Below are 26262 nucleotides of genomic sequence, written 5' to 3'. Positions count from 1 at the left end.
AATAAATGAATAAGCAAGAAAGCAAATTTCAGATTATCCAAATAAATAAATAAATAAGGAGAGAAAGAGAACTTTACAGGATGCACATCAGATAAAGTGGATGGTTAGCCTTCCATGAAATAATGTCTAAGCCAAGACCTTACAGACAAAAAAAAGTTGGAAAGAGCACTTGAGCCAGAGAAAATAATAAATGCAGATGTTGTAAGACAGGAAGTGTTTAGCACAAACAATGAATAGTAAGAAGGCCAATCTTTCTCTAATGGAGTGAGCAAAGGAGGAAATAAGTTTGGGGAATTTTACTGGGATTTGTTCACATAAGGATCATGACAATATGCATTGGTCTTTTATATTAGAAACAATAGAAAATTATTGAAGAATAAATATTTGGGGAACTAGTTTAGGACAACTTGTGTACATGATTCATCACAATTTGTAAGTGTTAAGTGATACCCGATGTAACTTAACAATTATATTTTGTGCATATATATACATATTCATTTACTTCTGCCATTCCTTGTTCCAAATTAATTTGGAATGGTTTACCGGAAGATACAGAGTTCAATGAGAAAAAACAAAACAAAACAATAGCTCTAAATTGTAGAAATCTTCTTGTAAGATGGTAACAGTAGAAGTGGAGACACCAGTTCTTGAAATAATGGTCTTGAAATAGTGGGAAGAGAGGAATATAATTTCATTTACAAAGACAGGAGAATGTGAAAGAGATACAGGTTTAAAATGTATATTTGGACGTGTTAAGTTTAAGACTACGTATTAATCATCATTGACTAAATTATGCTGCATCGTATTCCATTGTTTCTATGCAACACACTTCATTTTAGCACCACCCTATTGAAAGAACATTTTAAAATTTTACTCCCATTTTTTTGACAGTATAAACAATGCAGTAATGAATATCCTTACATACATCACTTCTTGAAATCTTAGAGACATTTCTCCAGAGGAAAGTACCAATAGTAGAACTCCTAATTTATTGAGTGAAGCTTTCTTTTCTTTTTTAAAACCTTTTATTTTAGGTTCAGGGGTACATGTGCAGGTTTGTTATATAGGGAAACTCATGTCATGGGGGTTTGTTGTACAGATTATTTCTTCACCTATGTATGAAGACTAGTACCCAATAGTTATTTTTTCTGCTTCTCTTTCTCCTTCCAACCTCCACCCTCAGGTAGGCCCCAGTGTCTATTGTTCCCTTCTTTGTGTCCATGTGTTCCCATCATTTAGCTCCCACTTACAAGCAAGAACATGTGGTATTTGGTTTTCTGTTCCTATGTTAGTTTGCTAAGGATAATGGCCTCCAGCTACATCCATGTGTCTGAAAAAGGCATGATTTCTTTTTTTAAAAGGATGCATAGTATTTCACGGTGCATATGCACCACATTTTCTTTATCCAGTCTTCCTTTGAATAGGCATTTAAGTTGATTCCATGTCTTTGCTACTGTGAATAGCGCTGCAATGAACACACGAGTACATGTGTCTTTATGATAGAATGATTTATATTCCCTTTGGTTTATACCAGTAATGGGATTGCTAGGTCCAATGGTAGCTCTGTTTTTAGCTCTTTGAGAAATTGCCACACTGCTTTACACAAATTTGGTAAGATACTATCCAGTTGCTCACAAAATGGTTGAGTAATTATATAGTCCTACCTAAGAAGAATAAGAGTTCCCGGAACTGTTCTTTCTGTCACTTTTAAGTAAGAAGTGTGAGATTCCTTTTCTAATCCTGACCTATGATATTGAAACCACACTGTTACATGTTTGAGTCATTTCTACCCTAAACAAGCAAACAGATAACCATTTATCAACTCTGGCTACTGCCCTATCTCTCCACTCTTTGTCATAGTCAAATGCTTTGAAAGTCTAAAGTCTCTCTCTACTAACTTTCTCCCTTAATTCAGCTGCCACTCAATTTTATCTTATTCTGCAAAGTGTATGTGGTCTTTACCAATTGCAATTTAATTTTTTTAAACTGCCACTTAAGTCCATTATATGGCCTTTGCATGTTTTCACAGACAATGTATTTTCTCTTTGTGAAACAAGAGTTGAAAATACTTTCTCATAATGTTTCATTTTTGAAAAAAATCCCCGAATGGAATATCTATTAGTATAAAACATGGGTCCGTTTTGCCAAATCCACCCTTACCTTCTTATGCACTATGATATTCTATGCTGGTTACAGAAAATTTGTGGAGTTCATTCTGCATATGTTATTGGTTCTTAGAAAATAACTAGAGCGTAGATAAGATGCCCTAAAAATAATTACTTCAAAGGAGAATGATCATGTAATCTATGACCTAAAAATTATTTATGAAATGTAATTAAAAGTCATTTACATTATTTTTAAGAATTAAATGTACTAGTATTTTCACTGAAACCACAGAGTTTACTTACATTTTTACCTTAGCTTAGTTTGCTATATTTATGCTCTTGTTTTCATGTAGTATCATTTAAAATCTCCTTTTATATTCAAGGTCTCATATAACACTGAAAATACAGTGCATAACAGAAGGGATCTGGAAGTTTCCCATAATGCTGATTGCTACTAAGCCTGATACGGATGCTGTCATTGACATTGAAGGAGTTGGTTTATTTAAGGAATCTGTTTTTGAATTAAGGCTGAAAAGTCAGACAAGGTAATATATTAAACAAAAGTTTGTAGCTGTTTTAGTGAATATGCTGAACTTTGGAATGAAATTTAACATGGAAAATTCTACAGTTCATCTTTTGCTGGTTAAGCCAGTGCAACATTGGGTCTCTGACTCAAAGCTTCGTATAAATAAATAAATTTTTATTTAACAATTGGAAAATAGGGTATACAAAGTGAAGACCAGAAAGAAAAACAAAAGTAAATAATTAAAAATGAAATATAGGATGCTATTAATATTTCCATTTGTTTTCAAAGGATGTTTCAGTGTTTTTCTGCAAATGTCATTTGTGTTAGCATATCAAATGGTTTAACTAGGCAGAAATAATTGGGTAAACCCATGTTGATTCCATGTTATGTATATTTTCTTTCTATCGTAACTGTCTTTGTTATATTTGTGCTAACATAGGCAGTATGACAATACTTTTACCTAAAATCTCACATGTTAAAATATACTTTTATAGCTTTTTGAGGTACAACATACATAAAATTCATTCATTGTAAATGTACATTTTAATAATTTTTAATTATAGGATTTGCAGTCATAACCACATTCCAGATATAGAACTTTTCCATTTCCCTCCACATTTCCCTCAAACCTTTTGCAGTCAGCTCCCATACTCATTACCTGTCTCAGTCAACCACTGATTTGCTTTGTCTCTCTAGTTTTGCCCTTTCTGATATTTCAGATAAATGAAATTACATAATATGTTGTCTTTTGCATGTGACTTTTTACACTATCCTTATCTAAAGTTCAGTGGTTTTCATGAATAAGCACCTATTAGCTTTGTATATGTTTGGTCCATTTCTCGAGGGCTGAAATGGTTGTTTGTAACCATTGTCCAGCTTTATGGTCAAAAGGAGTGGTGAAAGGTTAAATGTATAATCACTTGTGCCAGGTGTTCCAAGGCTTTATAGATAGGATAACCACAAAATTCACTGTCCAAACTTGAACCTTTTGAGACTGAAAGAGGATAATTAATAATTAGGCTTGGCAACAAGATAGACTGGGACAGATCTGAGCAAACCAGCACCAAACAGTTACTGTTCTTATAGGCTATGGCAAGATGTTTGCTGTTTATCCAAAGAAGACTAAAAAGTCATTAAATCAGCAGAGTGATATATTTGAAAAAGAACGTTTAGATGAAATGTGTAGAAAACAAATGCAAAAAGGGTAAGAGTGAATGGAGGTAGATTAGTTAGTTGGCTAATGCTGTTGTCTGAAGGTTACTTGAGCGTTTTGCAGGGCGAGTGGAGAGGGAAAGTAGACAGGTTGGAGAGACTTTAAGGAGGTAAAGTCAGTTAAATTTAGCAATAGTTTTGGGGATCAGAATGTTCCACTTTGCTGGAGAGTGTTAAATGTTAAGTCAGAGAAGTACCTGTAATGTAGAAGAAACTAATATCAGGTGGATATTGGACTATATGACCTGGAATTTCTTTTACAGTTTGAAAATATGACATTTTTGTGAAAGAATTGGTGTCATAGTCAAACAGAGTGAGAAATAATTTTTCGCTCAACCACTAAATACCTGTGGGACTTTCAGCTATATATTTTTGCTCCTCCGAGCTTCCATTTCCTCATTTGTAAAATGGAGATAAAATACAACCCGTAATGTTGCCATGAGAACAAATAATGCAATGTATATAAATTACTCAACACAATGCCAAGAACTTTTAAATATTCAATAAATGGTATTGTTATTACATATTTTTTCATATCGTTGATCAACCTGATCAGTTATCCAAAACCTAACATTGGGAGAGTAATTGTTTTTGATATTAAGTCTCCTATGTTTTAAAACCCAGAGAAAAACCTCTGCTTGTATATATCCCAAATGAGTGTTTTATAGAAAGAAAACCCTTCTTAGTTCTAGGAAACTTGAGTCTGGCTAGCTTTGCAAGTCCTCTGAACCTATTCTTAGTGCAATTGCTCAACTCTTAAGGTCCCATATGAGAAAATGAGCTGCTCTTAGCTTATTTAGTGTGAAAGAATGCTGTCCAGTGTATTTTGTGCTCTCTTGAAACGGGATTCAGAACAGGACAGCAACAAACCCCCTTTTTATACTAAATCATATCCTCCTTCAATCAATAGCTCATACATTTTATCTGCTAAGAAGAACATAGCATAAAATGTTTAGTATTGTAAGAAAATGCAAAACTATCCTCCAGAGTGACTTTACCCATACATTCCCACCAGAAATGCATAAGTGATCCCATTTCTGTGCATCTTCACCAGCATTTATTATTATTATTATTATTATTATTATTATTTCATTTTAGCTCTTTTAACAGGTGTATAGTAATATCACATTGTGGTTTTGATCTGCATTTCCCTAATGGCAGTTTATGTTGAACACTTTTTTATGTGCTTATTCACCATACATGTCTCCTCTTTGGTGAAATACCTACTCATTTATTTCGATCATCTTATAATGGGACAATTAAATTTTACTGCTAAATTTTTAAAAGTTCTTTGTATATTCTCTATATTTCACCCTCTAAACAGGATTTTTATGGTGCAAGAGTTTTATGTCTTGATGAAGTGCAAGTTGTCTTTTTTCTTTTCTGTAACATGCTTCTATTGTCATGCCTAAGAACTTCTCACCTAGCACTAAATCCCAAAGATTTTCTTCCATGTTCTCTTTTAAAAATTTTAGATTTTTACATTTCAATCTTAAAGCCATTATATATTTTAAATTAACTGTTGCATATGGTGTGGGATTTAGGTTGGGAGTTCATCATTTTCCCTGATGATGTCCAACAAGATTTGTTTAAAAGACTATCTTTCCTCCATTGATTGATTTTGAAACGTTGTCAAAAATCAAGTTGGATATATTTGTGTCAGTCCAGTTTTGGGCTTTCTATTCTGTTCTCTTTATCCTTTGCTAATAACACCACACTCAGGTACAGTGATTCTTCTCACTTTATGATTTCCTTTTAAATTATTTTAGCTATTCTACTTCCATCACCTCTGTATATAAATTATAGAGTAAGCTTATCTATATCTATAAAATTCTTATTTTATTGTGAAAGAAATTTATTAAACTTATAGATCAACCTGCCAACATTCGACATTTTCACTATGTTATATACACTACTATATATTTTACTATACCATACCATACCACATATGGTAGATCTCTCAATTTTCTTAGATTTTCTTTGATTTCTTTCATTGGTGTTTTATAATTTTCAGATTATAGATGCTGCACAAGTTTTGATACATTTTCACCTAGACATTTCGTTTTTAGAGTGATTATAAATGCTATTGTGTTTTCAATTTCAGTCTCCATGTTTGTTGCTAGCATATAGAAGTTCTATTGATATCTGTGTGCTTATTTTGTATCTTCTGAATTTTCTGAACAGTTATTTATTCTATAAGCATTGCTTTTGGATTCTTTGGCATTTTCTACATAGACAATCATGTCTTCCACACAAAGGGATAGTTATATCTCTTCGTTTCAACTATTTTTTATAACTTTTTTTTCCTTTTATGCCTCATTGCACTGGCTAGGACTTCTAGTACTATATTGAATAGGACTGATAAGAGTAGGCATCATTGCCTTTTCTCCAAACTTAGGTAGAAAGCATTCAGCCTTTCACCATTACATGTGATGTTAGCTGTACGATTTTTTAAGGTAATTTTGATCAGGTGGAGGAAGTTGTTCCTCTCGGTATTAGTTTCCTAGGGCTGCTGTAACAAACTACCACAAACCAGGTGGCTTAAAATAACAAAAATGTATCCTCTCACAGTTTTGGAGACTAGAAATAAATAAGGTGTCAGCAGAGTCACGCTTTCTCTCTAGGCTCTAGGGAAGAATCTGATATATGCATTTCTCTTAGCTTCTGGTGTTGCCAGCAATCCTTAGGGTTCTTCGGCTTGTACATTTATCACTCCAATCCCTGCCTCCATCATCTCATGCCATTCCCCCGTGTGTCCCTGTCTGCATCTCTTTTCCTGTTCTTATAAAACCGGTTCTATTCCATTAAGAATTCATAATGACCCCATCCTGGCTTGATTACATCTGATATGACTCTAGATTAAAATAAAGTCATATTCATAGGCACTGAAGTTAGGACTTCAACATATATTTGGGGAAACGCAATTCCTAATTCCCCTATTTCTAATTTTTTGAAAGACCTACCAAGAATGTGTGTTTAATTATGTCAAATGCTTCTTCTGCACCAATTGATAATATAATGCCATTTTTCTTCTATAGCTTGTTCAAGTGGTGGGTTACACTGATTAAATTTAAAAATTATTTTAATTATTATTATTGCATTCTCTGTATCTGGTTTTCCCATTTGAGTAATGCTGTTCTCAAAAACATGAGTTAGAAATGTTCCCTCTTCTTTCTATTTCTGATAGATAATGTTTAGAATTGGTTATAATTGTCTTTTAAATGTTTCATGGAATTGTCCACTGAAGTCATCTGGTACTGAAGATTTCTGTTTCAGAAACTTTTTAAAATGATGCATATAATTACTCTAAGTTATATGCCTAGTAAGATAATTTATTTCATACTGGATGAGTTTTGATAGCCTGTGCTTTTCAAGTAATTGTTTTATTTATTCTAAATTGTCAAATGTGTGTGTGTAGTGTTGTTCAGTATATTTCCTTAAGTATCTGTTGAGACTTGCAGAGTCTGTGTGATATCTCCTCTTTTATTTCTGAAGTTGATCATTTGCAACTTTTCCCTTTAATCACTGCCAGCCGTTTTAGAAGTTTGTCAGTTTTGTTGAGTTTTTTTTAAAGAACCAGCTTTTGTTTCATTGGTTTTCTCTAATTTTCTGTTTCGTTTTTAATTGATTTTTGCTCTGATTTTTGTTTTCTTTCTTTTGATTACTGTGGATTTATCTTAATTTTCTAGTTTTCTGAAGTGGGAGCTTAGATCGTTGATTTGAGGCCTTTTCTTTTTTTCTGTTGTAATTATTTAGTATTACAAATTTCCTCCTGGATACTGCTTTAGCTGCATTTCACAAATTTAGTCTCTTGTTTTTTCATATTTGTTTAGTATTTTTATTTCATTCGCTATTTCTTCTTTGACACAGGGATTATTTAGAGGAGTGTTGCTTAATTTACGAGTGTTTCAGGATTTTTGTTGTCTTTCTCTTATTGATTTTTAATTAGTTCATCATGGCCAGAAAAAATACCCTGCATAAATTCAATCATTTGGGCTTCTAAGTAATTTGCTTGGGCAGGGGCCTATGGATAAAAATAAATCAACAAAATAGAGGTAGATGGAGTGTTCTACAAATATCTATTAGAGCATGTTGGTTGATGGTTTTATTTAAGGTTTTTATGTTTGTTTGTTTGTTTGTTTGTTTACTTTTTTCCCCCTAATTTTCTGTTCAGTAATTCTAACATTTGATGAGAGAGAGGTGTCGATATCACTGTATATAATTGTAGATTTGTCTTTTTTTTCAGGTTTGTTTTTGCTTCACATGTTATTGATTGATTGATTGACTCCTAACAATTATACACCTTTATGGGGTACATATTATGATACACACACAATGTGTAATGATAAAATCACGGTGTTTAAGATGCCCATCGCCTCAAATGTTTATCATTTCTTTGTATTGGGAACATTTGAAATCTTCTGTTCTAGCTATTTTGAAACAACAAGAAATTATGGTTAACTATAGTCACTCTACTGTTCTAGTTAACACTAGAACTTATTATTTCTATTTAACTGCATGTTTGTACTCATTAACTAACTTCTCTTCACCCAACCTCCTCATCCATCTCTATATCTGGTAACTCATTGTACTATCTATCTCCATGGGGTCAACATTTTTAGCGCTCACCTATAAGTGAGAACATGATATTTGTCTTTCTGTGCCTGGTTTATTTCATTAACATGATGATCTCTGTTTTCATCCATGTTGCTGCAAATAAAAAGACAATGATTTTTATGGCTGAATAGTATACCATCGTGTAAATATGCCTCATTTTCTTTACCCATGCATCTGTTGATGGACACTTAAGTTGATTTCCTATCTTGGCTATTGTGAAAAGTTCTGCTGTAAATATGGGTGTGCAGGTCTCCATTTGATGTACTGGTTTCCTTTCTGTTGGATAAATAACCAGTAGTAGGGTTACTGGATCATAAAGTAGTTATAGTTTTAGTTTTTCTGAGAAATCTCCATATCATTTTCCATAATGGTTGTACTAATTTACATTCCCACAAACAGTGTATGAGTTTCCTTTTCTCTGCATCCTTACCAGCATTTATTTTTTCTCTTTTTCCTAATAGCCATTCTAACTAGAGTGAGATGATAGCTTGTGGTTTTGATTTGCATTTCTCTGACGATTAATGATGTTGAGCATTTTTTAATATACCCATTGGCCATTTGTAAGTCTTATTTTGACAAATGTCTATTCAGATCCTTTGCACACTTTTTAATGATGTCAGGGTCCCACTTGTTCCTTTGGGCTTAGGATCTGAGCAACTGGGTTACTGGTGCTGTAGGCACCCATATGAAATTAGTGGAATCAAAGTGTTGCCTCAGGGATGGATGGATTTCATGGCTGCTGGCCCTCAGGACAGAATATACTCCAGATGTGGGTCTAGTCTCAAGATGGCACCATGCCATAACAGCCTGTGTTGTGGGGCTGGGGGTGTCAAGAAAGTTCCTGCTGTGGGAGAATACAGCCGTGTTGGATCCTGGCAACTATCCACGCTGGACTTGGGGCCTATGAGGACTGAGAGACTTCTCTATAAGGATGACTGCTTGTGTCTGTGGTGCTGATGGGGACGACCAAAGGTCTCCAGCTTACTTTTTCTCCGTTAGAAGAATCCATTCTGGCTCTGGTCTGATTCTGCTGTGGGAGACAGTGTGGCAGAGACAGGATACCTTGCTCCCCTGTCTATGGAGATATCCTGGGTCTCTGTGCTCCACGGAGATTTCGCAGTACTCTTCAGTGCACTTCCTCATTCACTTTAGTCAAAATACAGTTGTTTGTGGTTTTGGTCCCTTATTGTGGAGGATTGAGAGCCAGGCAACTCTAGTCAGCCATCTTGCTGATGTGGTACAGCAATCAGATTAGTCCAGATTTATTTTTAATCAATGTTACTAAGATTCTGTTAGATGTTTGGTTTAAAATTGGAAGCAGTTTGTTTCTTTCTTCTATTCTGATATATTTCTGCAAGCATTAAGTTCAAGGGCAGTTTCTACAGAAATATAAAATAGACTTAGTTCATTAGATCACAATAAACATTTTTCTGGTGGATAAATGCAGTTGTCAGAAATTCTATGATATACAATTATGTATGAAAAACACATTCAGAATATCAAAAAAACCAAACCCTGACTCTTCTGTATTGAATCCTGATGGCCCTGTTATATTGAATGAACTACTTAGAATTAGGGATAAATCTGAAAATCTCAATAGGGTATTTTCTAAAGTATAGATTTTGATTTTGTTCTATTTTTGTTCTAAGGACATAATTATATACCCTTTATAACATTGATGCTGGAGAGTGATTTTTTAAAAGGTTCAATAGCAAATAATTATCCCCCGTAAGTGCTTCTAATGTGCAGATTTGAGGTACATTTTAATAACATAGGGTCACTCCTGTGGTTGAAGTCATGTGTTGGCCATGTCTACAGTCATCTGAAGGTTTTACACAGCTGGATGATCAATTAGTTTACTTTTATAACTGGAGATGTTTATGTTGGATGTTGACTGATAGTGCCTCCATGTAGTCGCTCTTTAATGGATGCCCCGGATAGTTGAATTTGTACATGGTGATTGGTTTTCCATAGAGAGCATATTCCGAGAGAAGCAGTAGAAGATGCATGGCATTTTCTGACCTACACACACAAGTTCAACAACAATCACTCTAGTCACATTGTATTGGTTACCAAAGGGTCACTATATTGGCCTGGATTTACGAAAGGAAACATAGATCCCACCTTTCTTTTTTTTTTTTTTGAGACGGAGTCTCGCTCTGCCGCCCAGGCTGGAGTGCAGTGCTGGGATCTCAGCTCACTGCAAGCTCCGCCTCCCGGGTTTACGCCATTCTCCTGCCTCAGCCTCCCGAGCAGCTGGGACTACAGGTGCCCTCCACCTTGCCCGGCTAGTTTTTTGTATTTTTAGTAGAGATGGGGTTTCACCGTGTTAGCCAGGATGGTCTCGATCTCCTGACCTCGTGATCCGCCCGTCTCGGCCTCCCAAAGTGCTGGGATTACAGGCTTGAGCCACCGCGCCCGGCCAATCCCACCTTTCTATGGGAAAATTGTTAAAGAATGTGTAGGCTTGCCACAGTGGAGTGTGCTAACTTGAGTGTTTTCAGCTTCTTCTAAGGCAAAAAATTTTCTCCAGATTCCTCCTGGGTATTGTCAACCAGCTGCAAGTCTTTGGGTGGCAAGGATCAGATCTTGATGGGTAACATAACCAAGCTACAGAAGAAGATGAATTTTGTTTCTCTTCATGGGATTATTTTCTTTTTTTTAATTATACTTTAAGTTCTAGGGTACATGTGCACAGCATGCAGATTTGTTACATAGATATACAGTTGCCATGTTGGTTTGCTGCACCCGTCAACTCGTCATTTACATTAGGTATTTCTCCTAATGCTATCCCTCCCCCAGTTCCCCACCCCCCAACAGGCCCCGGTGTGTGATGTTCCCCTCCCTGTATCCATGTGTTCTCATTGTTCACCTCCAACTTATGAGTGAGAACATGAGGTGTTCGGTTTTCTGTCCTTGTGATATTTTGCTAAGAATGATGGTTTCCAGCTTCATCCACGTTCCTGCAAAGAACATGGACTCATCCTTTTTTATGGCTGTGTAGTATTCCATGGTGTATATGTGCCACATTTTCTTTATCCAGTCTATTGTTTATGGACATTTGGGTTGGTTCCAAGTCTTTGCATGGGTTTATTTTCTACAGCAAATGGAAACTACCTGCTTCCTTACATTAAATCTGTTTAAAACTTTTTTTAGAGGATTCAGTGATGTAAATAAGTTACTGGATATTTCTAACTTATTTACCAGCCCTCGGGAGGCTACACCTAGGTAGGTATTAGAAATTTCAAGTTATCTTGAAGATCTAGGGAACTGAAGGGACATATATAAAAAAAAGGATAGGAAAACAGGCAGACCTAATTATATTCAGGATTTGACTGGTTCCTCATGAATCCAGTAATATTTCCTTTTTCTTTAGGGAATCAAGAGTAAAATAAGTTCTGAAAAGGAACGACCCCCTGTCCTAGTGACTATACATTTTTCTTGTGTGCTGGGCATACAGGGAGAGGAAAGAAGGACAAAGATGCATCACAGACCCTGTGGTGGTAGCTACTCTCTTTCCTAAATTAAATATGTAAAGCGTTAGTGTATCAAGGGATAATTTTAAACATAATAATACAAAGTATTCTGAAGAATCAGTATAAAAACATAATAGAGTTCAAAATATCAAAATAAGCTATCTATTCTTAAAATATTTTATGTGCATATAATTGATTAGCTATAAGTAAAACTTTTGAGAAATATGAATTCCTTATTTTTCGGAATATCCTAGTTTTTACTAATGTCTGCCCTTTGTGATAACATTTAAAAATTATTTTTATATAAATGAGCATTATGAAATACACCAAAAACTATAATGTACATCTTAGGAAATGAGAAATCCACCATCTCTTGGCCACTATCACTAAGTCCAGCTCAGTTCTGGTAGAGTATAGGAATTAGAAACAAATGGTTTTCTAGTAATATAAGCTAATCATATTTTGAAATAGTCACTTGGGATCTTGCTACATAGAAATTATCTTGTTATAAAGTGAAAATCTTCTGTAGATGAGCATTTTCATTAAAAAAACTAATTTTAGGGTTGGGTGTGTGTGTATATAGGCGTGTATATAGGCACGTATATGTGTGTATATATATAAACAAACACCTAAATACATATAATTTAAGAAGTCTTTAGTGAATCATGCTGCCCACATTGTTTAAACCCTCTCTAACTCATTAACACTTTTATACCACAGCTGAGTCTCCATTTATTTCTAACAACGACAATAAAGCTACTGTCTTTAAAAAAAATGATGGCATATAAAGAAAACTTGATGTGACTTTATACTCATTAAAAATTGTGTGGATTTAGAACATCTTGGTGAATATTTGGGAAACTAATTTAGGGCAACACTTTTTGATGGCTCATAAATTTCTGTGAGTGTTGTGTGATATTCTGACATAGTATAGCAATTCTATTTTATGCGTATATGCATATATTCATTTACTATGATTCCTTCTTTTGTATGTACAGTCATGCGTCACTTAACGACAAAGATATGCTCTGAGAAATGCATCCTTAGGTGATTCCATCATTTTGCACACATCATAGAGTGCATTTACACAAACCTAGATGGTATAGCCTACTGCACACCTAGGCGATGTGGCATTGCCTATTGCTTCTAGGCTACAAACCTGCACAGGATGTTACTATACTGAATAACGAAGGCACCTGCAACACAATAGTAAATATTTGTATACCTAAACACAGAAAAGGTACAGTAAACATACAGTATTAAAATCATATGGACCCACTACTGGGTATATACCCAAAGGATTATAAATCATGCTGCTATAAAGACACATGCACACATATGTTTATTGCGGCACTATTCACAATAGCAAAGTCTTGGAATCAACCCAAATGTCCATCTGTGACAGACTGGATTAAGAAAATGTGGCACATATACACCATAGAATACTATGCAGCCATAAAAAAGGATGAGTTTGCGTCCTTTGTAGGGACATGGATGCAGCTGGAAACCATCATTCTTAGCAAACTATCACAAGAACAGAAAACCAAACACCTCATGTTCTCACTCATAGGTGGGAACTGAACAATGAGATCACTTGGACTCGGGAAGGGGAACATCACACATCGGGGCCTATCATGGGGTGAGGGGAGGGGGGAGGGATTGCATTGGGAGTTACGCCTGATATAAATGACGAATTGATGGGTGCTGACGAGTTGATGGGTGCAGCACACCAACATGGCACAAGTATACATATGTAACAAACCTGCACGTTATGCACATGTACCCTAGAACTTAAAGTATAATAAAAAAAAATCATATGGAACAACCATTGTATGTACAGTTCATCATTGACCAAAATATAGATGATAAAGGTCTAATTTTATTTATTTCAGTATCGATATTGAGGTTTCCCAGCATCATTTATTGAAGGCACTAACCTTTTAAAATTGTGTGTTCTTGATGCCGTTGTCAAAAATTGCTTGACAGCATATGCTTAGGTTTATTTCTTGGCTCTCTATTCTATTCTACTGGCCTATGTGTCTGTTTTTATGACAGTAACATACTATTTTAATTATTGTAGGTTTGTAATATATTTTGATATCAGGTAGTGGGAGGCTACCAGCTTTTCTTTTTGCTCAAAATTGCTCTGGATAGTTGAAGTGTTTGGAGGTTACTATTTATTTAAAATATAACACTAGAATTTTTCTAGATAGCATTAAATCGATAGATCACATTGGCTAGTATGGTCATTTTAGCAATGTTAATTATTCAATCTCATGAAAACAAGGTATTTTCCCATTTGTGTTTTTGTCAATATTTTAAATCAAATTTTACAGTTTTCAGTATGTAGATCTTTTATTTCCTTGGCTAAATTTATTTCTAAGAATTTTATTCTTTGTAATGCTATATAAATTGGATTACTTTCTTGATTTCTTCTTGGAAGAGTTTGTTATTAGCATATATAAATGCTACTGGGTTTTGTATGTTGATTTTTCATCCATCAATGTCAGTGTTACTGAGATTATGTATTAGTTCTAACAGGTTTTTGCGTGTGTGTGCGCATGTGTAATCTTTACAGTTTTCTACATATAGGAACACACCTCTGCAAACAGGGATAGATGATAGTATTTCTTCCTTTCTGATTTGGGTTCCTTTTAGTTCTTTTACTTGCTTCATTGCTCTTGCTGATATTTCTAGTATGTTACATAGACATGCAAAGAGGGGGCATTTTCTTGTACCAGACCTTAGAGGAAAAGCTTTCAGTTTTTCTCCATTGATTATGAGTTAGCAATAGGTTTTCATAAATGGCCTTTATCATGGAGAGGAAATTTCCTCCTAAACTTAATTTGTTGAGAGTTTATCATGAAATGATGGAACTTTGCCAAATGCTTATTCAGCATCCATTGGGATGATCATGTAGCTTTAGCTTTCATTCTTTTAATGTGGTATATCACGATGATTGATTTGCATATGCTAAACAAAACATGCATCTCAAGCATAAGTCCCATTTGATTATGGTGAAGAGCCTTTTAATGTATTGACAGAAATGGTTTACTAGTACTGTATTGATGATTTTTGCTTCCGTGTTCATCAGATATATTGGTCTGTAGTTTTTTTTTCTCCTGTTGTCTTTGTATGGCTTTGGTGTCAGGGTGATCCTGGTCTCATAAAATGAGATTTTATCTTTTAGAACAGTTTAATAAGGACTGATATTAAATCTTCTTTGAATGTTTAGTAGAATTTAGCCATGAAGCCATTTGGTACTGGACTTTTCTTTCTTGGGATGCTTTTAATTACTGCTGCAATCTTTTTTAAAATTGGCCACTTTAAGCATTCTATTTCTTATTAGTTCAGTCTTGGTAGGTTGTATGTTTCTAGAAATATGTACATTTCCTTCTCGGTTTTCCAATTTGCTTACAGATAATTGTTCATAATAATCATTATATTCCTTTGTATTTCTGAGAAATCAATTGAAATGTCTCCCCCTTTATTTCTTATTTGATTTTTTGGAGTATTTTCTCTTTTTATCTTAATCACACTCATGGTTTGTCAATTTAAAATTTATTTTTATTTTTATTTTTATTTATTTATTTATTTTTTAAGACGGAGTCTTGCTCTGCCACCCAGGCTGGAGTGCAGTGGCCGGATCTCAGCTCACTGCAAGCTCCGCCTCCCGGGTTTTTACGCCATTCTCCTGCCTCAGCCTCCCGAGTAGCTGGGACTACAGGCGCCCGCCTCGTCGCCCGGCTAGTTTTTTGTATTTTTAAGTAGAGACAGGGTTTCACCGTATTAGCCAGGATGGTCTCGATCTCCTGACCTCGTGATCCGCCCGTCTCGGCCTCCCAAAGTGCTGGAATTACAGGCTTGAGCCACCGCGCCCGGCCCCCTAAAATTTATTTTTAAAACATTCTTTGTTTTGTGAAATTTCTATGACTTTTCTATTTTATTTATTTCTGCTCTTATTTTTTATTATTTTCTCCCTTCTGCTAACTTTGGGTTTAGTTTATCCTTTTTCTAGTTCATATGAGTATAATGTAAGTGACTTATTTTGAGATCTTCCTTTTTTTAATGTAGATATTTATCATTATAAGATTTCCTCTTAATACTGCTTTTCCTGCATCCCATTAAGTTTTGTTTTGCTGTGTTTTCATTTCCATTTGTCTCAATACATTTTCTTTCTTTTCCATGAGACATTTTATTTGTAAATATGTATTACATCTCTAGAAAAAGAATCCCAGGATTTTCACTCCTGTGTGTTTTCGTCTTGCTTCTTCATGGTCCATGATGCCAGCTAAGGTTGTCAGTATAATGAAACCAAACTGGCAGAATGGAATCAGATTATTCTGCCATTTTTCTAGACCTTTAAGTTGCACATCAAATCTGGGCTGATCACTCCACACTTGTTTAGCCTGCCTGTGAGGTTCACAATTTTCCCAGCTCTGTTATCATCAGTGATTTCAAATTTGCCAATGTAACCATACTTCATCATCACACTGAGAAGCCAGATGATGACTTTGGAGCACGGCCTAATAAGAACCTGGTGTTTGCCTCTCTTTTCAGCATGTTGATACTTTTGAGAGCATCAGCCAGGACATTCATGCACACCATTGTGGCAGTGCGGAAAGATGGCGGAAAGAGGACAGGAGGGGAGAGCGCATGCGGTTATGGGGACAAGATATTTTCTAATATTCCTTTTGATTCTTATTTGACCTGTTGGTTGTTCAGGTCCATGTTAATTTCCACGTATTTGTGAATTTTCCTAAATTTCTCCTGTTACTGATTCTCAGTTTCATACCGCTGTGGTCAGAAAGGATACTTGATATAATTTCAATGTTCTAAAATTTGTTGACTTGTTTTGTTGCTTAACATATGATCCACCCTGAAAAATATTATGTTGCCCTTAAGAAGAGTATATTCTGCTGCTGTTGGATAGAATGTTCTGTATATAACTGTTATGTACATTTATCTAAAGTGTAGTTGAATTCCAATGTTTGTTTATTGACGTTGAAAGTGTAGTATTTTGTTTCTTTGATGGTGTAATATTTCCCTGATTCTTCGTGATCTTTCTAGCCTTGCTAAGAAGTTTGCTCATTTAAAGAAGTTATCTTTTCCAGACTTTATGAATTGACTTCAGTAAATAAAAACTTTCACCTTTAGGGGAACAGGGCACATCGGGGTGTATTGTGGCACTGGGTCTAGTTCTGTAGTGTTCTAAGTGTGGTGGCATGCAGTAGCTTCAGGCTGTGAGATATTAATATTGCTTTGGCTCAGGCAACTAGAGTCTGTAACATCAGCAACGGTATGATTCTTGGTTGCAAGAGATATGGGATGCCCATGGTGGCTGTGAAGACCCTCAAGATCCTTAGTGTTGACTCTGGGTCAAGAAGCAAGAGGCCAGGGCAAGCAGCAATGAGGCTAGAGCCAGCAATGTACACTCAGTTTCAGGGACCAACTATAGACACTTCTGTGGAGGCAGACGCCAGCTGTGGGCTTGTTCGTGGTGTCAAGGGCTAGAGCCAGAAGCAGAGGTCAGGGCCAAACTCAGGTGTAGATGTAGTGGGGGCTGGCACCTGCCCTTGAACAATTGCACAGGCCAGCTATGGTATGGTGATAGGAGTCTAGAAGGGTGAATGTGCTTGGGCAGCCACATGCTAAAGGTGAAGGTATGCACACACTTGTAGCTACAGGAACCAGCTACTGGTTCAAGCACGCTGATGAGGGCAGGTCCCAGGGGTTAGGACACATGGAACTGCTTGTACACATGGAACTGCAGAGACCTGGGATGACAGTGTGCACCAGCCTAGATGTGGGAGTTAGCAGTTAACATACCATGGTGGAAGCCAGGGCTATTTCTAAGCACAAGTGTGGTGGTTGTGCTGGGTCCCTGAGCTGGAGCATCCATAGTAGCAGCAACTGGGCTCTGGGTTGGAGGGAGGGAGATGAGTGGTTGCTTAGATACCTGGAGATTGTGAAGGCAAAAATCTGCAGAGCCTTCAATGATGGAAGCTGCAAGGAGGTCTGTGAAGACTGTGCTGGCTCTTTGCCTCCTTAGCAGTGAAAGCTGCCAGGGTCCTCTGTGGAATAAGTCACAGAGCCCTTGACGACAAACACTGTAGGATCCTTGGCCATGAAACTTGTAAGGGTGTGCATAGCAGTTAAGAAGGCTTTTTAGGACCTCTATGGAGAATTCTGATGGAGTCCTGTGCAGAGCAGAACACTGAAGACCAGTGACTCCTGCCACATGACTGCTACTTATAGCCTCTGCTTGTTATTCATTCCCAGCTGTCTTCAGACATCTCAGCTATGGTAGTTTCCATAGTGATCTGGGCAGGGCTAAACTGAAACTGCTCCCCTGGGAAATGTGCCAAAACATTGAGGAAGATAGTTATTCACCCCACTCTAGTTTTTCCTGATAAGGGGGCTCACATGCCTGGGAGTTTCTTCTCTGTGCTTGCTCAGCAATACCTGCCTAGATGATGGGGTGATGCAGCAAATTAAATTGTAATTTCTACCTTCTTTGTGTGGTGTTCTCAGGGATGTTGGGCTCCTGAGCTCATTAAGTGTTATTTTGCATAACTGCCAAATTGTTGCTCTGTATGAGAGGAAGGAAGACTGGGATCTACTACTCCACCATTTTACTGGCATCACTTTTCCAAACGTTAGCTCTCTTGATTATGTCTTATAAATCCCATAAATTTTCTTTATTCCTTTTCATTTTCATTCTTTGTTTTCCCCTGACTGGATACTTTGGAATGACCTGTCTCCAAGTTCCCAGATTCTTTCTTTGGCTTGATCAAGTCTGCTGTTTCTCTATTGCAATTTTCTTTTCTTCATTCTATTTTTCAGCTCCAGAATTTCTATGTTTGGTTCTTTTCTAATGATTTCTATTTCTTTATTGAACTTCTTATTTTGCTCATGTATTGAGCTATGATTCCGATCCACAGTCCATGTTCTCAAACCTTCTGTTATGATACTCAATACATATTTGCTGAATAGATCAGTGAGTTCCAGCCTGAATCCTTTCTGCATCCTCTCCTATGTTTCCCTGTTGAATCTGCTTTTGGAGGCTGAACTTGGCCTTTTATGAGTATCACTCCTGTCAATTTGAGTTTTAAATTTCTCAAAACTTCCATGCAGTATTCTCCTCTTCTTCTGTATTCTACCAAGAAATTCTCCAACTTATTTTGCAGTCCTTATCTCAAGTATAGTCAGCCTTGACATAAAGATAGTCACTTGAATCTTCAATGTCACTCAATTCACTTCAGATCATAGCAACTCATTTTCAGGCCCAATAATGTTTAATGAAATTATAAAGTGCTTTCATTTCACTCAGCAAGTGAAAAGCTAAAGGGAGGATGAGTAAATATCACCATGGAATAGAAACAGAAACAAAAGGTATTATGACTGCTTTCGTGGTCGGTCATTTTATATATAGATTAATTTACAAATGCCTGCATTTCCATTAAGGACATTGAATAGTTCCAATTTTTATAGATTCAACATTTTTGTGTGTGTGCATTATTATTATTATTTTGAGATGGAGTTTTGCTCTTGTTGCCCCAGCTGGAGTGTAATGGTGCTATCTCAGCTCACTGCAACTTCTGCCTCCTGGGTTCAAGCAATTCTCCTGTCTCAGCCTCCCGAGTAACTGGGATTACAGGTGCAAGCCACCATGTCCAGCTAATTTTTTGTACTTTTAGTAGAGATGAGGTTTCACCCTGTTGGCCAGGCTGGTCTGGAACTCCTGACCTCAGGTGAACCACCCGCCTTGGCCTCCCAAAGTGCTGGAATTACAGACGTGAGCCACGGCGCTGTGTCTTACTCTGTAGTCCAGTCTGGAGAGCGATGGCATGATCTCGGCTCACTGCAACGTCCACCTCCCAGGTTCAAGCGATTCTCCTGCCTCAGCCTCCCGAGTAGCTGGGATTACAGGCACGCATCACCATGCCTGGCTAATTTTTGTATTTTTAGTAGAGATGGGGTTTCGCCATGTTGGCCAGGCTGGTCTCCAACTCCTGATCTCAGGTGATCCACCTGCCTCGGCCTCACAAAGTGCTGGGATTATAGGCGTGAGCCACCGCACCAACCTGTTTGTGCATTATAAAAATAAGACGTGATTTTAAAAATCTTTAGAATTTCGTTATGTCACCCTGAGAAGAATGACTTCAGTAATTTTTTTTTAAATGCCTCCTCACTCTTATTTGGTAAGCATTCAGCATTAATGTTTTGACCCAGGCCTATTGCAGCAGGATTCAAATTCTTCTCATCAAGTACTCGCAAGAGAATGAGGTAATGATCACATTTAGTAAGTTGAATTTTGTACTTTTGTTCCAGAAATCCTGAACCATTCACTGCACACTTCCTACCTGGCAGTGATCTGGAGTTTTTTGTAAAACCTCAGGCTGGAGAACTTCTTCCTTGTAACACAAACGGAACTCTCATCACTGTAGGATTTAAACCTAAAATGTACTGTAGGAAATATAAAGCAACATTAGTAATACAGGTGAGTTCTATAAAGACAATAGTCGAGGATGTTTGATGCAACTAAAGGCACTAAATAAACTAGCGAGAAAAGCTTTTACTAAATGGTCACAGATAAAGAATAACAATTTTGCTGTGCAAAAATCAACTTATCTCAACTGCTGAGTCTTGGTTTGCTTTTATTTTATCCAAGAACAGAATTTTAAGGATGGCATATAACAAAAAAGTTGTCAACACTAGAGGAAAGTTAAAAAAAAGTACTTTCCTTCCGCATTAAGGAACTGTGGAAGAGACAAATACTGACTGTAAAGTGATTTATATAGTTATGTATTACTTTCTGTGACATACCTATTCAAGGACTTCATTAACTTTAGGTTATTTGAGATAGGGATTTTGGAGCCCTTAATTAAGGCAGAGTATTGGCAAGATGTTGAAGTCTAACATTAAAAAAATGGAATAAAAGATAACACTTATTTTGAATTGAAAAAGCATGATGTGAGCCAGTAATCATCTGTTAAAGCCATCATTTTATTAACAGTTAAGGTAAATACAATTTTGAACATGTATTCAGTAACCAAAGTTGATCTATAAAGTTTCACACAAATTTTATAGTAAGAGCTTTCAGGCTAAATACAACTTTCAAACTATTTCTAAAAAGATATCTATCACCACTATCTACTTTCAGTAGCATTGGCACACATGCATGTTGTCGTATACACACAACTCCTGGTGCAATAGCAATTTCTAGATTTCTCAATCAAGCAATAATTAGCCAGTGCCATAGGCAGAAAAAAATTATTGTTTTAATGAACAGAGACAAAATATTGAATATTGTTTGAGAAAGTTATTTCTATTTTTTCATCTTTCTAAGAGTCCTTACAATCCAGGTAGTAAGAAGGTAAAGCCTTTGTTGACATTTTGCACATACCCTGTTGCCTACATTGATACATAATTTTTATTTTATTTTATTTTTTTGAGATAGTTTCGCTCTGTCTCCCAGGCTAGAATGCAGTGGTGCGACCTCGGCTCACTGCAAGCTCCACCTCCTGGGTTCACGCCATTCTCCTGCCTCAGCCTCCTGAGTAATTGGGACTACAGGCACCTGCCACCACACCCAGCTACTTTCTTGTGTTTTTAGTAGAGACGGGGTTTCACCATGTTAGCCAGGATGGTCTCGATCTCCTGACCTTGTGATACACCTGCCTCGGCCTCCCAAAGTCCTAGGGTTACAGGCGTGAGCCACCGCGCCCAGCCTTGATATATAATTTAAAGTGATCATATTGTACTTGCTTCGGTTTGCTTTAAGGGGATTAAATGGCATCTTTAAAAATATTTTCAAATTAAAATTATGTTCATTTTATCCAGCATACAGTAGACAGTTCTGCAATTAACAGAAGGCTTTACCAACAAAACCTGTGCCTGATTTCTCTGTGTTGATTTGACAAATTACTGGCAGTGCAATTAAAGATTTTATGTGAGGGAACAAGTTATTACATGGGAACAACAGAGCATATGCCATTTTTAGCCTGAAGTGGTACAATTTGATACAGTTTATGTAGGGAAAATTGAGTTTCAAATGTTTAAGAAATCATGATTTTCTTAATTCTACTTTTATTGTTGAAACTTCCAAATATGTACAGAAATAGAGAGCATAATTAATCACCATGCACTAATTATGCAGTATGAACATTTATCAACTTATAGCCAATTCTGCTTCACCTATATGCCCACTGTCTTCCCCACCTTCTGTATGAAGGGTTACCTTGTGCTAAGGATATCCAACACTGTAATTCTTGCCCTACCCCTGACAACCACGAATATTGTAATTTATAGAACATTATATAAATGGAACCATTAAATCATTAAAGCATTATCTAAATCAAAAATATTATTTGCATTATCATTATCTTTTTTAATGAATGATTTTAAGCATTAAGTCAATCTTTGCAACTATATTATCTTCATTTTGCCTCACTTGAAAATAAAAGTGATGATTTTAAAGAACATGTCAATTAAATATTAGCCCAAACAAACCTCAATAATCTTGTTCACAAGTTTCATAATTTCCCATTCCATTAAATCAAATTTAAAGTTATTAAAAGTTGTCGGCCGGGCGCGGTGGCTCAAGCCTGTAATCCCAGCACTTTGGGAGGCCGAGACAGGAGGATCACGAGGTCAGGAGATCGAGACCATCCTGGCTAACACGGTGAAACCCCGTCTCTACTAAAAAACACAAAAAAAATTAGCCGGGCGAGGTGGTGGGCGCCTGTAGTCCTAGCTACTCGGGAGGCTGAGGCAGGAGAATGGCGTGAACCCGGGAGGCAGAGCTTGCAGTGAGCTGAGATCTGGCCACAGCACTCCAGCCTGGGTGGCAGAGCGAGACTCCGTCTCAAAAAAAAAAAAAAAAAAAAAAAAAAAAAAAAAAAAAAAGTTGTCTTTTCCCACTAGTAAACAAGATATATAGCACTAGCTTTGAGAGTCTAAAGTTTACTTATTTAGTCTGTTTTACAAAAAGTGGTGCTACTCAAAGAGAGTAGTAAATCTACTTATATCCCTTGTAGATATGATAAATCTTAATTTATGAAAATGTGAGGATTATCAGAATTATCTAACATAAAATATATGATGCTTTATCTTTATACTTATATAAATTATTCATGTTTTATACAGTAATAGATAATATATAAGATTATATATGATTGTGATTTCATTTACAATATATAAGTAATATAAGTATATAAGTAATACTTATAAAATATAATATAGTATTCATATAAGTAATATTTATATACAGATATACCTATTATAACTAGAGACATAACCAGACATTGATAATTTGTGTTTGCTTTTAAAGGAATAGATCATTAGCATGAAAATGTGGGAAATGGCATTGTAAATATCTTGGTTTGTATTTCCTCAGATGCAGATCTTGAAATAAGGATAGAAATCCAAGTAACATATTTGCTATGTGATCTCAATTAACAGATGTAGGGAAGACAGGATGTGAGATAGGGAAGGGGAAGAAATCAATAAAGGGTACTTTATCCAGGCATCTGCCACAGTGAGCAACTGGAAATGAATCCCGTGGAAGATCTCTGGGAAATGGCATGGAACACATACCTCAGAGTTTTCACACCTGAGAGGTTAAGAAAGTTTGGTTACTTATACAGTAACCGCCGCTATTCCAATCACTGATTGAAAAATGCTCTCAGGGATTGTTCAAACTCTGGTACCAGTAGAGAATACTTCTGGGGTTTCTGAACAATCTTGAGCCAAAGAGGGGCAAAATTGATCTATGAAGTTTCACACATATTTTATAGTAAGGACTTTTAGGCTAATCTTACAATTGAAAGTTGAAGCAGGCAGTGATATGAAAACACCTGAGGGTTGTGGGTGGACACAGACCACATCTGCTAATGGATAACTATCAATTGTTTCCATTCATAGAACTGTGCCTTAAATATATAGCTTTCTTAATGGAAACTTGGGAAATAAAAATATATATACAGCTTTGGTTATTCATTCCATGAGATCATGGGCTTTGGGCGATCTCTTTTCAGAACACAGAGACACAGCCTAAATGTGGAAGTTTCATCTGTTTATTTTTTCAAATTTCTTTAAATAAATAGTTGAGAAGTATAATTGTCAATGTGGCATTCTTTTATAAAAACTCAATGTGGTTATTCTATGAGATGTTAGTAATGTAGAAGTATTAACGTATTCTTATATTATTTTAACTTCTGTTTTGTATTTATATTTTCAAAGGGAGATTGGGGATAGAAGACATAAAGTTCGATCTTTAAATTTTTTTTAAATATACATGGATAGTTGCTTTTATTTATGGTTAGACTGAAGAAATTTAGCTATATGTAAAACAACTATAATATTCAATCTTTATTTCATAAAATAAGCCTATTAATGTTGTATAGCTTTTTGGAATGAAGAGTATGAACAGCTTCGATACACACACACAAAACACACACACACACAAGCACACACACGCTCAGCATCACTTATTGTAAAATTTAAATCTTGATTGAATTTCAATAAATATAATTGGGACTTTAAAATAATTTTTTTAAAGTAATTGTTTCCAAAGTGTCTTGGTGAAGGTAAAGGTACAAGTCCCTACTTTTAGCTCTCATTTGTACCCACTAAGTGCTGAGTAAGGATATAGATCCCTTCATATAGCTTACTCATGTGTACCCACTAAATGATGGCCATGGGTGCAGGGCCCTTCAGTAACTCAGGCATGAGTATCAAATGCCAGGCATGGTGTAGGTCTCTTCATTTAGCTCACTCATTTTCACCCATCAAGTGGGTCAATGTACTGGACAATATATGCATATGCACCATCGCTAAAATATAGCTTTGTTTTTCAAATTAAACATCCTTATATGAAGTAAAATGTTTTTTACCCAGTCATATTATGCTCCTTGGTTTGGTCTGCTTTTGACACACTGATTCTGAATACATAATTATTACAAACACTAGATAAATGGGCCAGATATGATTAAGATGAGGCTATGACAGTTGTGCAAGACATTCTTGCACTTATTATTAATTGATCGGTATCACACTACATATAAAGCGGGCATTGCAATATTCAGTTTGTCTAGACCTATTCTAAATGAGTTTTCTGAGTATACGTGGTGTAAATCTTAGTGTTAGGAGGACATCAGTATAAACACTGGTGGTTTCAGGAAGTTCTGCACAAGGAATGAGACTTCTGTGTAAACATAAACATATATGCAGAAGAATGAAGAATTTTTAAATAAATCACAATATAAATTCTACTCACTTGGATTTAGATGGTGATTGTCAGCAATGATCTTACATCAATTTTGGTATATTAAAATGGTTATACATACTATGGGCCGGGCGCGGTGGCTCATGCCTGTAATCTGAGCACTTTGGAAAGCCGAGGAGGGTGGGTCATCTGAGGTCAGGATTTTGAGACTAGCCTGGCCAATGTGGTGAAACCCCATCTCTACTAAAAATACAAAAATTAGCCAGATGTCGTGGCATATGCCTGTAATCCTAGCTACTCGGGAGGCTGAGTCACAAGAATTGCTTCAACCACGGAGGTGGAGATTGCAGTGAACCAAGATCGTGCCACTGCACTCTAGCCTGGGTGACAGAGTGAGACCCTGTCTAAAAAATAAAAAATAAAAATAAATATATAAAATGGTTACACATACTATGTACTTTCATAAACTTCAAAGCAGCTAAATATATTTTACCAGTCATTTCTATGGTTACACTTAAATTCTTATGAATGTGTTTATCTTGGAAGGTACTATTTCCATTAGTTGGGGTTCATACTGGACAACAGTCTTATGCAAACCAAATAGATTGCTTTCCCTTATTATCAGATGGATGTCTATTTTACAAGGAGAATTTCTGAGAGATTTTTAGTAAATAATTCTTAATTCATAAAGTGAAATACTTGCCTTATTTTCCACATTAATTGTCACTCTAAGTGGTTTCAGTTTTGTACCTTTCCCGTACTCTACATGGAGAGCAGAAGATGTTAATTATAGTGAACTTTTCCCTACATGTTTTGAAGTCCCTGGATATTTAAAAAAAAAAAATTTCTCCCTCTTTGTCTCCAGACAGAAGAAATGTACTGGATATATGAGATCAACGGATTATCTCCAACTACCGTGGCACCGAAAAATGCAAAATCCAAAATTGATGCTACTCACAAGACACATGACAACGTGCCAGTCCATCCACGTAATTTTGTCCGTGAAAATGCTAAACTCATAAGAACGGGGGTGTCTTCCACCATCAAAGGTGCTCCTTTGGTGATGAAGAATCAATAAATTTTTTTTCCAAAATA

The 26262-nt window shown here is 36.1% G+C and overlaps 1 protein-coding gene and 1 pseudogene across 1 annotated transcript in view; one reads left to right on the top strand and one right to left on the bottom strand.

The window, feature by feature from the left end:
* The window catches only part of CFAP47 (cilia and flagella associated protein 47), a 480485-nt gene extending 454223 nt beyond the window's left edge, over positions 1-26262 (top strand). Inside the window, 3 exon segments of the mRNA XM_033201412.1 lie at positions 2489-2650; positions 20271-20439; positions 26033-26262. Of these exon segments, the coding sequence (XP_033057303.1) occupies positions 2489-2650; positions 20271-20439; positions 26033-26245 (544 nt within the window). The 3' untranslated portion in view covers positions 26246-26262.
* Positions 16121-16544, bottom strand: LOC117078027 (annotated as a pseudogene).

Source organism: Trachypithecus francoisi, unplaced genomic scaffold (assembly GCF_009764315.1).
Source record: "Trachypithecus francoisi isolate TF-2019V2 unplaced genomic scaffold, Tfra_2.0 Lachesis_group6, whole genome shotgun sequence".
In the NCBI taxonomy this organism is placed as follows: Eukaryota; Metazoa; Chordata; class Mammalia; order Primates; family Cercopithecidae; genus Trachypithecus; species Trachypithecus francoisi.
Note: the sequence above shows the minus strand (reverse complement) of the source record. Positions and strands in the feature narration are given on the sequence as shown.